The 18,246-nt window shown below is 45.6% G+C and overlaps 1 protein-coding gene across 4 annotated transcripts in view; it reads left to right on the top strand.

The window, feature by feature from the left end:
* The window catches only part of MAP3K20 (mitogen-activated protein kinase kinase kinase 20), a 564,831-nt gene that overhangs the window by 39,498 nt on the left and 507,087 nt on the right, over positions 1 to 18,246 (top strand). For all 4 annotated transcript variants that reach the window (XR_007776452.1, XM_050969007.1, XM_050969008.1 and 1 more), the window contains exon 3: positions 1,841 to 1,928. Coding sequence is in view for 3 of the 4 variants with exons in the window: in XM_050969007.1 (XP_050824964.1) it covers positions 1,841 to 1,928 (88 nt within the window). In the remaining variant the exon portion in view is untranslated. The remainder of the gene's footprint in view (positions 1 to 1,840; positions 1,929 to 18,246) is intronic.

Raw genomic sequence — 18,246 nt, 5'->3', positions numbered from 1 at the left:
AATTGAAAATCGTGTTATCACATGATTTTAATACGTTTTAATGGTTCTCAGTTAAATTCTTGGTATATTTAGAGCCTAAAAGCATGATCCTGGGAAGTTTAGCATGAAAAAAATAACACAAGCCGTGGTACATGGAGTATTTTTTAATTGTAGCATCATATTTCTAGGTGAAGAGACGTGAGTTTTCAGGTGGTCAGACAAGAAGAGGTTTTTTTTGTTTTGTGGTGTTTTTTTTTCTTCAGGGCACTGGGGTGTTGAACAAAACAAAGGAATTCTAGATGTATTCATTTGTGTTGGGCCTGAATTAAGAGACTTGGATTTGATCATCTCACTTTTCATGATATTGTTAGGATTCAGGGACTGAGATCTAATATTCAAGCAGGCAATATAGGAATATTAGTCAGAATCTTTTAACAGCTGCTGACAGGGTATCTATGGAGCTGTGGTTGGAGTTCAAAGCTCCAGCCCACTGGCAGATTCCCTGCGGGGATAGCAGGAATATTACTGTCTGTCCTTTGTTGGTGGTGAATCACACCTCTGGCACAGTTGCTTAGGTAGGTGCTAATTAAATGCCCTTGCACCCATCCAGGTGAACCAGGTCCTCCAGCATTGAAATTCACAATAACCTTACAAAAGCCTCAAATATGATTTTGCACCTCTCATGAAAACATAATGAGACTTTAAAAAAAAATCAAAATTATTTAATTATGCTGTTGAGGGACAGAACATTGAAAAAGAATTTTGAAACTCTCCATGTATCATACATGCAGAAATGCATGTATCACACCTGTAGAATATAAATTCTATGTCCTATTGAAGTTGTTTGTGCATTACACTCTGTTTCTGATAATAACTCAAATCTCATTGAGCAGGGGAAACAACATAGTACACAGTGCAATCAGAAACCTTGGGGTTAAGTTCAAGGCTATGATTAAACTTTTGCATTCGGTATATGCAAACCATAGCATACAAGATGCTAATTCAAACCTTGATGAAGTTATTTGGGAAAGGCTGCAAGAGGAAAAACTATTGCTACCATGTGAAATGTTTACTTATTACACATCTATAGGCTTCCACATGCACATGTATATTCATACCATGGCACTCAGTACAAAATCTAGAGACAAATTAGGTTTGTTTTGCCAGTGGCTTTGTATTTGTTAGGGTAGTTGTAGCTGCTGTAATAAAGCTTGCCAAGGTCCCTTATTTTTTTTTATGTATTATTACTCAGTGGGGCTGACTGCTTTACTGACCATGACTTTGTTTCCTTCCAATGCTTGTGACTGATCTAGGTAGTAGAAGCTCAGAGGTTAATATTTCAAGGAAGGCATTTTTGTGAGGGATAATATATAATATGGCTGTGTTTGCATTCTATAAGCCTCCATTTCTAGATTGTGTGTGTAAAACAATAACGTGTTTGTTTTTTTAAATCATTGAGTATTCTTTAAAATAAGCATTTAATTTTTTATTATTATTATTGGAATATACTATAGAGCTGCAAATGTTGAGAGGCCCAAAAATTAAACACACCATTGTAAAACAAAACCCCCAAAATCTCTTTTGACCAAGTTATTTAAAAAAAAAAACCTAGTCTCCTAAATCCTCATTTAGGCACTTAAAAAGTGGCCTGATTTTCAGAAGTGCTGACAACTCTGCATTTTCCAAACTCTCTCTCAGTGTTTTGAAACAGGTAGGTTTTCTAAGGAGAATACCCCAAGTGGACATTATTTTTCTGATTCATATATGATATGTGTGGTTTGTGCATGGAGTCTAATATATATTATTGCAGTAAATACATTTTATTATTAATTGTCAAACTTTTTCTTTTGGTTTTAAACAGGCAGAAATACTCAGTGTGCTCAGTCACAAAAACATCATTCAGTTCTATGGAGCTATTATTGAACCTCCTAACTATGGCATAGTTACAGGTGAGGACTCTTCCTTTGACTTTTTTCTTTACAGTATAGAAGGGCTAACTTTGCTAGATCCTAACTCAAACTGTGAACTGTATGCTTTTGTTTTGTTGTTGTAAGTGTATGGCATAAAGTCTTAAATAAACTAATTATATCTACATAACTGGAAACCATGTTTCCATTTCTACCTATGATTAAATGTATTATTGACATTACTGACATTCTGTCTGAATGCACTTATGGCTAAAATACCTAACTGGTCACATTGCTTGCACCCACATTGAGTCAGTTGCAGGATTGGAGGGTTTCTCAACTAGGGCCTGATCTACACTTAAAATTTAGGTTGACATACAGCTACATCAGTCAGGAGTGTGAAAATATCCACATTCCTGAATGCCTTCGCTATGTCGACTCAATCCCCAATGTAGACACCGCTAAATTGAAGGAAGAATGCTTCCATTGACCTAGCTACTGTTGTTCGGGGTGATGATGTCCTTACACCAATGGAAAAACCCCTTCCATTAATGAAGGCTGCATCTACACTGTGGGGTTATGCTAGCATAGCTATGGGACTGTAGCTATGCAGGTAAAGTTGCCATAGTGTAGACATACCCTAGACTAGGGACTTCTCAAATGGAGGTCTCCATCTTATTCTCCCATCACTTTGCATAAATAAATTTCATAGTCCATACTCAGTTTGAATTCATCATCATTTGTCCTGTCATGTAGACTTTGTACATTAGCATTGTAAGCCCTGAACCGAGTCAATTTTTATCACAGACAGCTTCTTGCATGGCTTTATATTTTGTTGACTTACTGGATCCTACCTGCAAGGTAATATAATGTGTAGCCAGTTTTAGTCACCACTGAATTTTTAATGGTTTTGATATTTTGAAAGCAAGTATGGAAATGATGATAAAAACTGCCTCTTCTCAAAGAACCAAAACAATTATTTTTACAAGCTATGAACTGAATTGCTTGACAGTCTTTTAACTACAAGGATATTTTAATACATGTACTCAACTGGGTATACACGTCTCTCTCTTATCCGTTAAGTGAGTTATTGACGTTTATTTTATTTCTGCAGCCCAGCATCTCCCACAATTCTAAGATGGCTGAGCTGTTCTCTCTGCATTTTGGAGGTGGTGCAGCACAGCCTGAACTGGCCATGACCACTTCTCCAGTGTGCCACTAGAATTTTTGCCTTTATATACTGCTCCATGTACTCTGCCTGTATATACTGTACAACAGCAGCTAGAGGTGGTTTGCTTTAGTCCTGAACATTTCCTTTGACTGTTCTATTTAAATTCATTTTGGAGTTGGAGTTGTATGAAATTTTAGCTTATATTGACTTCACAAGTGTTTTTTATATAGCTTGTTGTAAAACTAGCCAAATATCTAGATGACTTGATGTACTACCTGGAAGACCTCTCCCTTTGAAAGTAAACAGTCTGTTTCTTCTTCGAGTGATTGCTCATGTGTATTCCACAGTAGGTGTGCGTGCTCACCACGTGAACCGGTGCTGGAAGTTTTTCCCATAGCAGTATCCGTAGTGGGGGAGCACCGCTGTGACCCCTAGAGTGGCGCCTCTATATTGTACTGTAACGGGAGCTGCGCACTCCCCGCACCCTCAGTTCCTTCTTGCCGTCAGTGAAGATAGTTGGAAATTTGTGCTCCAGCTCTGCTGTAGTGCTTCTAGCCTTAGTAGTACAACTCTTCTTCGTAGATCGTTTTTTCTAGTTAGTTGCCTGGCTCAGGGCATGCCCCGTGCCCCAGGCTTCAAGTTGTCCGACTCCTGTCGCAGTTCTATGCCCAGGAGCAACCCACGCTCTCAGTGCCTTTGCTGTCTGGGCGAGACTCACGTAACTGAGTGTTGTAAAATCTGCAGCTCATTCAAACCTCGAATGAAGCGTGAAAGAGAGATCCGACTCCAGGCCCTGCTAATGGAGTCAGCACTGGCCCCGGCCCCGGCACCAGCATGCCGACCCGACTTGGCACTGGGCGAGTCATCGGTGCGAAGCGAGGCTCCATCTGCCAGTCGGCACCGCTCCCCCACCAAGAAGCAAGAGAAGACTCAGGGGTGCCGAGAGAAGGACAGGGGTGAGGCTGGACCTGAGTTGGGCAGCCCACGATCTCCCTTGGGAGCCAGACCTCTGACTCGTGCTGAGCGGAGTAGTCCAGTCCTGTCTGCACATGCCTCTCCTGCAGTGAGAATGCTGTCAACGCTGGAGGCAGCACAGGCAGTGCCTGACATCCTCGCCCCCCCGGTGCCGGGTGCACTGCCTGAGATGGGCCCCCGATCCCGAGGGAGGCCACTGCTGGGAGCTCATCAATCCTCCCCAGTCGAGCATAGCCCTTGCTCTGAAGACGAGATTCCTACCCATTCCGAGGGGCCATCCCGGAGCCCGCACCAGACTTCCACTCCATTGGCCAATTCGCCTGAGAAGGAGTCTCGAGGGTCCTCCACTACCCACAGAGGTCGCAGGCACTGAGGCAAGAGGCATCGACGCTCCTCTAACCATCGAAGCTATAGGAGCAGGTCTCCATGCCGTCAGCACCAACGCTCAGATTCGACTTTTCGCTCCGACAGACGTCATGCTTGGAACACCCCTTGACCGTCATCAGCACCCAGGCGCCGTAGCCATGATCGCCGGGGGGAATCTAGAAGCAGCACCTCCAAGAGGTACACGTCTTCATTGTCAAGGTCTAAATCTCGAGGTCGGCACCGACACGGCTGTGGACGCTCCTGATGCTCTTACGGCACTGTGCGTTCCTCAGCGACTTTGGTTTTGGCACCCAGCCGCCCATCCCCAGGCCACGCTGCCCCCCATGATTAAGCGGCTCCGCTTGGTCCCCAAGCGGGTCAGTGGCAAGGGGTGCCTTGGCAAGGGCAGTGGTGTCAGTGGGCACCGTGGCCGTGGCCCCAATTACCTGCATGGGAGAGACCCCATTCAGTGGCTGGGGCATCACAGGTACACTCTATGTCCCTACCTCGGCACCGGGAAAAGTTAACCAGTACCGAACCAGCAGCACCTCACTCGGGCTTGGACTTGGGGGTTGAATGACCGGTACCACCAATGCCCTGGGGGCAGAACCGGTCCCCTCACCGACAGGGGGAATCCATAGCGGCACCACCACCCGCCCTACAGGAAGATTTCAGGGCTTACTAAGAGCTCCTTAAATGGATGGCCTCGAATCTCCAGCTTCAGGCTGAAGAGATGGAGGAGCCATTGGACACCTTGTTCAACGTGTTGTCCTTCTCGGCACTGGGCTGTGTGGCCTTATCTCTCCACCAAAGGGTGGCCAACATATCGACTTCGCTTTGGCGAAACCCGGGCTCCTTGACACGTATTTCTAAAAAGACAGAGAGAAAGTATTTTGTGCCAGCAAAAGGGCACGAATACTTGTACTCTCACCCAGCACCTAACTCTCTGGTGGTGGAGTCTGTAAACCATCGGGAAAGGCATGCTCACCCGCACCCACCTGCAAGGATAAAGATGCCAGGAGTCTGGATACCTTCAGCAGGAAGGTTATTCATCGGTGAGCTTCCAGCTCAGGGTGGCAAATCACCAAGCCCTACTGAGCCGATATGATTTTAATTTGTGGGGTTTCCTGCCAAAGTTTGAACCCCTTCTCCAGGAAAGGGACAAGAGGGAGTTCAGAGCCTTGGTCAACGAAGGAGTGGCAGCTTCAAGCGGCTTTGGATGCAGTGGATACAGTGGCCCGTTCGATGGCCTCGGCCATTTCCATGTGCAGGGCATCGTGGCTCTTGCTATCGGGGCTGTCCGTGGAGTCCCAATTACTCATGCCGGATCTGCACTTCAACGGAAAGGCCCTGTTTGCGGATCTGACATTCATCTGCATGGGATGAAAGACTCCCATACCACCCTGCAAACTCTGGGCCTATATGTCCTACCAGTGAAGGACAAACCCAGGCCACAGACCTCGGCCCCTCCAGCTAGAGGCAGATATGAACCCCTATCTAAGAGGCTGAGGGAGCAGAGACGCAGGTCCCAGTGCCAGCCCCGTAACCTGGCCCCGCGACCAGGCCCCTCCAAGGGCAAGAGGCAGGGGAAGAGGTGCTTTTAACTCTTTGTGGGGTGTCACCGGGCCTGTTGCCAGGGAAGCCCCCACAGTTATAAAGTTTGTGTTCTGCAACCGTTTATCTGCCTTCTGAGCACAATGGAACCATATAACGTTGGACCAGTGGGTCCTCAGCACCATTTCCAATGGCTACATATCGCAGTTCGCTTTGCCCCCCACCCCATACCCCCGGAGGTCCCCGGGGACCCAGAGCGTGCTCTCCTTCTAAACCAGAAGGTGACGCGCCTCCACACACTGGGTGCAGTGGAGAAGGTACCTCGGAAATTCCAGGGCAGAAGGTTTTACTCCTGGTATTTCCTGATTCTGAAGGCAAAAGGTGGGCTCAGGCCCATCCTCGACCTGCAGAACCTCAACCAATTTATGGTCCATTACAAGTTCCCTATGGTTTCCCTGGCCTCTCTTATTCTCTCTAGACCCGGGGGATTGGTTCGCAGCCCTGGACCTCCAGGATGCATATTTCCACATCCATATTTTTGAGAGTCACAGGCACTTCCTCCACTTCCGGGTAGGGCAGGACCACTACCAGTTTACGGTCCTTCCCGTTGGCCTCTCCACGGCCCCCAGGGTTTTTACCAAATGCATGGCGGTAGTGGCAGCCCACCTCAGGAGGAACAGGCTGCAAATTTTCTCCCCTACCTGGACGACTGGCTGCTCAAGGGCAAGTCCCGGTCCCAGGTGCAGGCCCAGATGGAATTTCTGCTGGCCACTTGCAAGAGTCTAGGCTTAGTGGTGAAAGAGGACAAGTCCACGTTAGTGCCAGTTCAGCAAATACACTTCATAGGGGCGCTGTTAGACTCACTGGTGGCCATGGCCTCTCTCCTCTGGGACAGGTTCAAGACACTCAGAAGTCTCATAGCTTCAGTCACAGCCTTCCCCGTGACGATGACAAGGGTGTGCCTTCAAATATTAAGCCACATAGCAGCATGTACCTCTGTAGTGCGACATGCCAGACTCAGAATGAGGCCCCTCCAACTCTGGCTGGCCTCTGAATATTCCCAGGCCAGAGCTGACCTGGACAAGGTGGTCATGTTACCTCCCAATGTAGTAGCCAACCTGCAATGGTGGTCCCTCCCTAGCAACATGTTACAAGGGATTCCGTTCCGAGAGACCCCTCCCTCACTAGATCTGGTGATAGACGCCTCAGACCTGGGGTGGGGAGCCCATACGGGGAGCAGATGGTCGACCTCGGAATTGTCCCTGCACATAAACGTCAGGGAACTCAGGGCGGTACGCCTGGCGTGCATAGCTTTCAGCCTGCACCTACGGGGAAAGATGATCAGAGTCCTCACGGACAATACGGTCGTGATGTATTACATCAATAGGCAAGGGGGCATGCGCTCCTTGGCCTTGTGCCAGGAAGCCCTGGACCTATGGGAATTCTGAATAGCCCACGATATCGCTCTGAGGGCTTTTCACCTACCTGGCACTCACAATACGTGAGCTGATCACCTCAGCAGGGTTTTCTCCCACCAGTATGAGTGGTCACTCCACTGGGAGGTTGCCCGGCAACTCTTCAGAGAGTGGGGAGCTCCCCAGGTAGATCTCTTTGCTACCGCCCAGAATCATATCTGCCCCCAGTTCTGATCCAGGGCTGGGGTAAGCAGGGGGGTGATCTCGGACGCGTTCCTGATTTGGTGGTCGGGCCACCTGTACTATGCCTTTCCACCATTTCCCCTGATAGGCAAGGTTTTACAGAAAGTGACGGCAGACAAGTCAGGATTGGGCCTGGCAATATTGGTACGGAACCCTCCAGCAGCTTCTAGCGGCCCCCCTGTGCAGGCTGCCGCTTCAGCGAGATCTTCTCTCCCAGGAGGGGGGATGCCTCCTCCATCCCAACTTGGCCGCGCTTCATCTGACAGCATGGCTGCTCCATGGTTAGACGAGGAGGAAGGGAGCTGTTCGGAGGATGTCAGGCAAGTTCTACTGGAAAGCAGAAAGCCGTCCACACGACAGACCTTCCTGGCCAAATGGTCTAGGTTCTCTAGGTGGGCGAGAGAAAGGGGTATTTCCCCATCATCCGCATTGCTCCAACTCATTCTCGATTACCTCCTGTCCCTTAGGACTCAGGGCTAGCTCCCGCCTCGGTCAGGGTACACTTAGCGGCCATTTCGGCTTTCCACCTTCCAGTGCATAGTCACTCGGTATTTTCCCATCACATGACATCCCGATTTTTGAAAGGACTGGATCGGGCATTCCCTTACGCCAGGCCCCCGGTCCCGCTATGGGACCTGAATGTAGTGCTCTCCCACCTCATGGGTCCCTCTTTTGAACCCTTGGCCACGTGTTCCTGGTCCCTCTTATCATGGAAGGTTGCGTTCCTGGTGGCGATCACTTCAGCCCTCCGTGTCTCGGAGCTTAGGGCTCTAACCTCGGAACCCCCGTATACTGTCTTCCACAGGGATAAGGTCCAGCTTCGGCCGCACCTAGCTTTTCTGCCGAAAGTGGTCTCGGTTTTTCATATGGATCAGGACATTTTCCTTCCGATACTCTGTCCCAAGCCCCATTCCTCTGATGAGGAACGACGCCTACAGATGCTAGATGTGTGTAGGGTGCTGGCCTGTTGCCTAGACCGAACCAGGCCGTTCTGGAAATCCCCGCAACTTTTCGTTGCATCGGCCGAACACAAGGGGGCAACCGGTTTCTACCTAGTGAATTTCCCGCTGGATCACCTCATGCATACGCACATGTTACGATCTGGCAGGGATTCTTCCGCCACCTATCGTGAAGGCACTTTCTATGAGAGCTCAGGACTCTATCAGCCGCATATGTAGCTCACATCCCTATTCAGGACATTTGTAGAGCTGCCACGTGGTCCTCTGTCCACACCTTTTCATCGCACTATGCGATCATCTCCCAAACACAAGATGACGTCGGGTTTGGTAGGGTGGTACTCCATCCTGGAAACCCTTAAACTCCTACCCACCTCCATCAGATATAGCTTGGAGTCACCTACTGTGGAATACACATGAGCAATCACTCGAAGAAGAACGGACAGTTACCTGTTCTGTAACTGGTGTTCTTCGAGATGTGTTGCTCATGTCTATTCTACATCCCACCCTCCTTCCCCTCTGTCGGAGTTGTCTGGCAAGAAGGAACTGAGGGTGAGGGGAGTGCGCAGCTCCCCTTATAGCATGACATAGAGGCACCACTCTAGGGGTCGCAGCGGTGCTCCCCCACTGCAGGTACTGCTAAGGGAAAAACTACCGGCACTGGTGCATGGGTGGTGAGCATGCACACCTACTGTGGAATATACCTGAGCAACTCATCTCGAAGAACGCCAGTTACGGAACAGATAACTGTCCTTGCTTTATCCTTCCCTACTTATTTTCACTGCTCACTACTTCCCAGACATCTGAGATAGTGGGCCACAGAATGGGAAATTCTTACCCAGTAATGTCCTTTCTGCTAGCAGCATCTCCAGCAATTGCCCCCACCCCCTGCTATGTCTTAAATGGCCAAGGAACAACATTTAATTTTTTGTCACTGGTTGGTAGTCAGTTAATTCTAACAGTTTTACTCAGTAATTACTTTGTAATTAATTATCTGGCGGGAAGCTGGAGAAGGGAGCATGGCCAGCACCACCTGTATTACAACAACAATGACCCACCTCTGGAAGTGCAGAGGGAGGGGAACAGCCAATCCTCATCATAAATTAGAGAAGTTTAAAGGCTGTTTTAAACTATGCCGGCTACCAATGCCCTCCTGCAATCAGCTGTGTACAAGGATATCGCAGCCGTACCCCCTTATGGCAGCAACCAGGGGAGGAGGTAGCATAGGAGCTCTGCTATGTTAGCTCATACCACTTGAAGATTCCTCTATGCTACCGAAGAATCCTGTGCCTAGGTACATCAGCTTCAGGGCTTCTCAGTGCTGCCAGAGCAATGCAAAGCTGCTGTAGTACACTGGAGTACTGGGGCCAAATAGTGTTCCTTTAAGAACAGAATCAACTAGTTTTCAGTAAATGTTATTGTAGGGTAAAAGGCTGTTGGGTTTAGGATAGTTGATTCATTCATTATAGACACAAAATCAGGTTATATACCACTAAGGGCTTGTCTACACGGTGCTTTGGTCTGCACCAGAGAGGTGAAAATTTTAGTTTTCACTTACATGTCACACACTGACTATCCCATGTGGATCCTGCTAGTATGCACTAAAAGTTCCCTAGACCACATTAATATAGTACTGTTTGAAACAGGACTACATTACTATGTGCTAGAGAACTTTTAGTGCATGCCAGCAGGGTCCACAGGTATCAATTAGTATGCAATGTGTTAGTGTGGGCTAAAATTTACATCCCTCTGGTACAGTTTAAAATACTGTGTAGACAAGCCTAAAGTTCTTCTGTACCATTTGTATGTGTAGTTTGTTTTCTACGATTAGTCTACTGCTTATAATGCTGGGTTGCCAGATACATGATATTGTATTTTGAAACAAAATGAATGAGTAGTAGGTAAAAAATGTTTATCTAGTAGAATGATAAAGGTATGTGACAGAACTTACACTTGCACTAAAGTTTAATAAAATATATCTTTATAAGTGACTTCTAATTGTTAAATTAATTCAGAAACAATAATCAGGGGAAATTGTGTGTTTATTTGTATGGTACTTTCTTTGGAGGAAAACATTCAAATATATTCATACACTTACTTTTCTAGGTTGAGGTAATGCCAAAATATAAAAAGAGAGGAAAAAATAGCAATTTGACTGTATTTGCTACATAGCTCAAATTATAAACCCTCTGTTTATTTAAAAAAAAAAGATATTAAAGTGCCTTTTTCCCTCCTCTATATCTTTGTCTGGCCTGATGACCAGTCCAGCTATAACAGCTACTGGGGATAGGTCGTGTCTGGTTGGTTACCTTATTGTATTTTGTTGGGGCACTGTAACAGGCCCCCTTCTCGCCCTTTGGATCACCACAAACAGCTTGGACACTTCCGAGTTTATAAGTACCAGTATGTTATGTATTAGGTCTCCTCTACCACTTCACCAGCACAGTCCCTTGTGCAGCAACATACAGTTGGATGTAAACTTCCCCAACAGTCCGTTCTCTGGGAATGGAGAGGCAAGACTTCACTATTGTGAGATCCTCTACCCTGCAGCTCTGCCAGCCTTCCCCTTTCACTTCCTTTCTGTCCTTGAACTGTTCCCAGAAGATAGGTTGATTGCTGTCATTACTTCATCAGCCTCTGGCCCAGTGGTGTGGCCCATCTAAGTAATCTGATTGCAGGCGATGAGACATTTTGCTGACGTTGACCATCTGCAGGCACGGCCCCCTGCAGCTCCTAGTGGCCGCAGTTTGCCAATGGGAGCTGTGGGAAGCTGCGGGCCAGCGGCTAAGGGGCATTACAGGGATCAACAGCAGTGCCGTGTGAAAGTGAAGAAACTATGCCAAACATACCACAAAGTGAAGGAGGGCAACAGGAAATCTGCTGCTGCCCCACAGACCTGCCACTTTTACAATGAACTCCTTGCCATACTTGATAGAGACCCAACCAGCACCCTGCAGACAAGTTTGAATACCTTGGAGGTGCCAGAGATAGACGCTTCTGCCATGAACAGCGTGGAAGAAGAGGAGAGAGGAAACACAATGGGGGACTGAAACCATGGCATGTTCCAGGACCAGTTTGAAACTCTGCAGAAGTCTAGCCAGTCCTGCCAGACAAGCACAATTGAGCCCGTTGAGGAGAAGGGGAAGGGAGCTTGAGTAAGTGTTTACGTGCATTATTCCTTGTATATTTTTTTTTTTTTGCTTTTCCTTTCTCTAAAACCTTATTTCCCTCCCTGTTTGACAAAAGTATTGACTTTTTGTTGCTTACTGGGATTGTTAGGGAATAAATCCTAAGAAGGGTTTTATGGTATTTCAGTAACACAGTCCATATCAGAACAGTGTTCTGTGCTCAAGTAGGGGTAGAACTAACAGAGATAGAGTTGGCAACACATCAGCTTTTTCAATTCTTTGGCTTGTTGGGCTAGGCGGTGGGCCATGTAGAGTACTCTGTTTATCAGAATAGGATTTCTCTTCTATCCTCTTGAGAAATCTTGATGAAACTTTCATGGAGATACTCTGCCATCCTCTCCCAAAGATTTCTAGGGGTCACAGCCTAATTTCTTCCCCTGAGATGGGAAATTTTCCCATTCCACACTGGTGAATTCAGCTTGTACCATTGAAGTAAATAGGCTGGCAGCACACACGTCTGGGCAGCTTTGGGATGCCAGCTGCAGCCGGGAGCTCTGTGTCTTTGTGACCCTCAGGTGTGAGATATCAGCCGAAATAACCCCTTCCTGTGAAAATTCATAGATGCCAAGGTGAGAAGAGACCGTTGTCATTATCTAGTCTGACCTCCTTCTTGAATTATGGGCACCAGAACTGAACACAGTATTCTGGTAGCAGTCACATGAGTGCCAAATATAGAGGTAAAATAACCTCTCTACTCCTACTCGAGATTCCCCTATTTATACATACTAGGATCACATTAGCCCTTTTGGCCACAGTGTCACAATGGGAGCCCATGTTCAGCTGATTATCCACCATCATCCTCCGATCTTTTTCAGGGGCACTGCTTCCCCAGATAGAGGCCCCCATCCTATAAGCATGGCCTGTAATAGATGTTTGTAGATGTATGCCTTTTATATTTAGCCATATTAAGCACATATTGTTTGCTTGCCCACTTTACCAAGCAATCTAGATCACTTTGAATCAGTGACCTGTCCTCTTCATTATTTACCACTCTCCAACTGTTGTCATTTGCAAACTTTGTCAGGAATGATTTTGTTTTCTTCCAGATCATTGATTAAAATGTTAAATAACATAGGGCCAAGAACCGTTCCCCATTGGAAACACTGCTGGAAACACATCAGCTCGATAATGATTCCCCATTTACAATTACATTGTCTTGTGGCCCACAATCAGATTACTCTGATGAGCCGCAGGTTGCCCACCACTGTCTTTGGGGGACCCAGCTATTTACCTCTCTCCGTTGTGAAAAGTGGTCATTTATTTTTACTCTTTGTTTCCTATCTTTTAACTAGTTACTAGGACCTTCCCTCTTATCCCATGACAGCTTACTTTGCTTAAGATCCTTTGGTGAGGCACCTTGTCAAAGGCTTTCTGAAAGACCAAGAATACTGTATCCCTCAAACAATTCCAATAGATTGGTGTGGCATGATTTCCCTTTACAAAAGCCATGTTGACTCGTCCCCAACATATCGTGTTTATCTATGTATCTGATGATTCTGTTCTTTACTTTCCTGGTATTGAGGTTAGGCTTACAGAAGCGATCCTGGCAATTAGCGGTCAGAAGTCTTTTTTTAAAAATAGCTGTTACATTAGCTACCATCCAGTCATCTGGTACAGAGACTGATTTTAAATGATAGATTACATACCAGAGTTAGTAGTTCTGCAATGTCATATCTGAGTTGCTTCCGAACTCTTGAGTGAATACTATCTGGTCTTGGAGACTTGTTACTGTTTAATTTATCAATTTGTTCCAAAACCTCCTGTAATGACACCTCAATCTAGGACAGTTCCTCAGATTTGTTACCTAAAAAGAATGATTCAACTGTGGGGATCTCCCCCACATCCTCTGCACTGAATACTAATCAAAGAATTCATTAGCTTCTCCACAATAGCCAAGTCTTTCTTGAGTACTCCTTTAGCACCTCAGTATTCCAGTTCTTTCTTGGCCTGCCTTATTAGGCTTTTTGCTTAACTTGCCAGAATTTATGCTCCTTTTCTGTTTTCCTTACTAAGATTTGACTTCTAATTTTTAAAGGATGTCTTTTTGCCTCTTACCATGTGTTTTACTCTGTTGTTTAACCATGCTGGAATTTTTTTTGATCTTACTGTGTTTTTTATTTGTGGTGTACATTTAGTTTGGGCCTCTGTTATGGTGTTTTTTAATAGACTTCATGCAGTTGGCACACACTGCACCCTTGCAACTGTTCTTTTTAATTTCTGTTTAACTAGCTTCCTCATTTTTGTGTAGTTCCCCTTTTTTAAGTGAAATGTTACCATGGTGGGATTCTTTAGCACCCCCCCCCCCCCAAGGATGTTCAATTGAATTACATTATGGTTGCTGTTATGGAACGGTTCAGCTATATTCACCTCTTGGATCAGATCCTGCATTCCACTTATGACTAAATCAAGATTTGCCTCTCCCCTTGTGAATTTTAGGACAAGCTGGTCCAAATAGCAGTCTTTTAATATGTCTGTAAATTTTACTCTGCATTCCTTCCTGAGATGACATGTACCCAGTCACTAGGATAGTTGAAATCCCCCATTATTTTCTGCCTTTGTAGCCTCTCTAATCTCTCTGAGCATTTCACAGTCACCATCACCATCCTTGTTGTTCAAGCATGGAATTTCTATCCATAGAGTTTCTGTGGTACAGTTTGATTAATTTAAGATTTTTACTTTATTTGGCTCTATGCTTTTTTTCATATATAGCGCTATTCTCCCACCAGCATGAGTTACTCTGTCATTCCTTTACGTTTTGTACCTTGGTATTACCATGTCCCATTAATTACCTTCATTCCACCAAGTTTCTGTGATGCCTATTATATCAATATTCCCATTTAATGTCAGGCACTGTAGTTCACCCATCTTAGTATGTAGACTTCTAGAATTTTTGTATAAGCACTTATACATTTTGTCAATATTCAATGACAATGTGTTATATTTAAATGAGACCTTTTTTATGTTTGTTCATAACTAGCTGCTACCTATACTCCTGCCATTAATTTTTAGTTCTGTGATCAGTTCTTATTTATCAGTTCGGACAAAAGTCTCAAAAAAATCCTCTGGATTGGCTGCAACACTTCGTTAGGAAGTTGTCAGCTATAATGTTTAGAAATTCTAAGGGTGTTTTAGTATTGGCATCATGGGACCTCCTGCATATGTCACTCAGATTGAAGTCCCCCAGGATGATGCAGCTCTTTTTCCTACGAATTATAGATAAGTGTGTAAGGAGAAAGCCATCCTGTTCCCTAGTGTGATTTGGTGGTCTGTAGCAGACACCAGCCAATAGCCCACCTTGTGTTTTGTCTGTTAGGACATTGATTTGTAAGCATTCAAGATAATTTTCTTCCAAGTTACCAGTGACTCAAAAAGAGGTAATGCCAATTTGGTCATAGAGTGACACTCCCGCTCTCCATTTGCCTACTCAATCCTTCCTAAATAGATTATAGCTATTGATTTTAACATTGCAGTTGTGCAAATCATCCCATCAGGTTTCAGTAAGAGCAGCTAGATTGAATTTATGCTCATAAACGAGCAATTCCAGTCCCTCTTTTTTGTTACCCAGGCTCTTAGCATCGGTCTAAAGGCAATTCAGGAATTTCTCCTCTTTGTGTTCTTTGGATCCTTGATTAATATTGTCCTTAACATCTTGCTTTTGTGCTGAGTGCTCCTATCTTCCCTCTTTTTACCCTCCCCTTTTGCTATTAAACTAGTGTCAATATATTCCCTCTTATTTCCCTATACCTGTACCAGACGGGATGAAGGGAGTGTAACACTAAACTTCATAGTAACATGGAACAGAACACCCTCTGCTCCGACTCCTCCATACTCACCATGGTTTGAGATACAGAGTGGTGCTGTAGCGAGGCGCTCCAAAGCCACAGTGCCAATAAAGCATTTCTTATTAAAAGTGTTTATGGGAATGACATAAGGCAGTTTTGAGACTTTTCTTTTCCATTGTGACTATAAATCTAATGGTGTATCTGTCTGTTTTATCAGCAGCTTCTGGTGTGATGTCCCTCCCACTGAACATCTGACCCTGATCAGGAGGAGAAGGAAGAGGATTAAGGAGTATAGGTTATGCAAGATCCATCCTCCCAGCCACAGTTGCTTTAGACCATATTCAAAGGGCTTGGCAGTGCCCTTCAGAATGTGAACAAGAAGAAAGACAGACTGAGAATGGAGAGAGTGGTTGCTGCAGAAGAGGCAAAAGAACCAAGAGGTGCATCAGGAAACGTACCAGGACATAATGGGGGTGCTTAGGCAACAAACACAAATGTTGCAGAGCATGTTGACCTACAGGCCCAGAGATTCCAGACCCAGCAGCCTTTGTAGTCCTTGGAGAACTGCATGGTTCCTGCCCCCAACAGCTCCCACCATACCACATGGCACCACAGTGTACATCCTTACACCTACCACTTCACCCGGACAACAAAGAGAACCAAAGCTACACATATACGGACCTGAGAAAACTAGTAGTCACAATGGACTACACTGTTTACTTACATGGACATAAATGTTTATTATTTACTTCCATTTTCACCTGGGTTTGTAAATTGTGTTTCTCCCTCTTAACAGTGCTTGTTTAAAAAAAAAAATTAGCCTTGTATATCTTTGTTTGCACTTTAATTTGGTTAACTGCTATTTTCCACATAGTTTTTGGAAAGTCTCAGTATTTTTATTAGTTCACACCAGGCACTGCAGAACACACAATGGGAGGCAAAGACACATTGTACATCAAGCATTCCAGAATTCATAGCGGCAGGCTTGGATCAAACCAATATATAATCTAAAACACATGACAGACACTGTTTCATGAAAGCTGTGCTATGGCTGACTCTTGACATGCTCTTTTAAAGCCTCCCTCAATTGCTCAGCACTAGTGGTAGCCTTTTTCCCTTCACCTCACAGATATTACGTAGGTCACAACATGCAAACCATTGGGGTGTTTTTCTTGCTGAGATCCAATCTATTGAGATCCAATCCAGCATCTCTTCAGTCTACCAAAAGCACATTCAACAGTCATGGAGCACCTGGTGAGCCAGTAGTTGAATCTTTCCTTGGTGCTGTCGAGGTGGCCAGTGCACAGCTTCATGAGCCAGGGAAGTAAGTGGTAGACAGGGTCACTATTGGCATTTCAATTTTGCCAATGGTAATCTGCCAGTCAGGGAAGAATGTCCCTGGTTGCAGCTCTCTGAATAGTTCTGTGTTCTTAAAAATGTGTGTGTCAGGCACCTTCCCTGACCAGCCCACATCGTTACCTGTGAGATGTCCCTGATGATCATGAGCGCTTTTATGATGATGGAAAAGTGGCCTTTTCTGTTAATGTGCTCTGTAGCAAGGTGGTTGGTGCCAAAATAGTGATATGCCTGCTACCTGTCATCCTACCGTAGTTTGGGAACCCCATTGCTGCAGATCCATCAGTGATGTCCTGCACATTGCCGAGTGTCACAGTCCGATATAGCAGGAGACATTTAATGGCTCTACAAACTTCCATCACTATGGCCCAGACTATGGGTTTTCCAGCTCTAAAATGATTTCCCACTGACCAATAGCATTTCGGCGTTGGAAGCTTCCAGAGTGCAAGTGCCACACTCTTCTCCACTGTCAGTGCAGCTCTCACTCTTGTGGCCCTGTGCTGAAGGGCTGGGGTGAACTCGGAATGTACGTCCAAGAATGTGGCCTTTTGTATTCAAAAGTTCTGCAGCCAGTGCTTATCATCCTAAATGTACATTATGACAATGGAGTCCCAACAGTTGGGACTCGCTCTCTACCACGTGAAGCTGCTTCAAAAATGCCAGCAGCAACCTGGAATGTTTTTTCACTGTGCCCATTAGCTTCTAGTTATTGTGCTCGAACATCGCCACATTGTTATCATCTCAGTCCTAATTGTAGCAGTACTTCCTCAAGCTGTGCACATACTGTACAATGATGCTTCCTGGATGTATTAGCAATGCACATAAGAATTGTGATGAGCTCTGCAGGTGCCATGCTTCTGTCAGAGTGATGGTGGAGACCAAAAAGTGCTGCGTGGGACTGTGGGAGTTTTGAAAAATTATTGGATGTGGAAAGTAGTATGGGATATAGAAATCAGCATGTTAGGAACTTGACCAGTAGCTCCCAGAAATCCCTGGGCACTTTGCTACTATCCCACAAAGCACCGTGAAAAGGTCTCAACAGGCACTGTGCCACACAGCAGTATGGGGCATGCTGGGATATCGAGTGCACTGCACTTTGCATTGACACAAGCACTCCTGGTGAGTATGGGGAGCGCTGGAAGCCAAGCATGCATGCGCCTGAGCGATATACAGACTTCAGTGATTGTATGCCAACATAACTTGCATTGACTGAACTTTGCAGTGTCGACATGGCCTAGGAGTTGTGCTTACATACCGAGGTTCTACTCCTCCTGTTCTGGCCACTAGTCAGGTGGTTTAAAGTGGTGGAATCTGGCTCTAAGTGATCAGCTGATGATTTCCCTGGTGTGGGGAT

The sequence above is a fragment of the Gopherus flavomarginatus genome, chromosome 10 (genome assembly GCF_025201925.1).
Source record: "Gopherus flavomarginatus isolate rGopFla2 chromosome 10, rGopFla2.mat.asm, whole genome shotgun sequence".
NCBI lineage: Eukaryota > Metazoa > Chordata > Testudines > Testudinidae > Gopherus > Gopherus flavomarginatus.
Note: the sequence above shows the minus strand (reverse complement) of the source record. Positions and strands in the feature narration are given on the sequence as shown.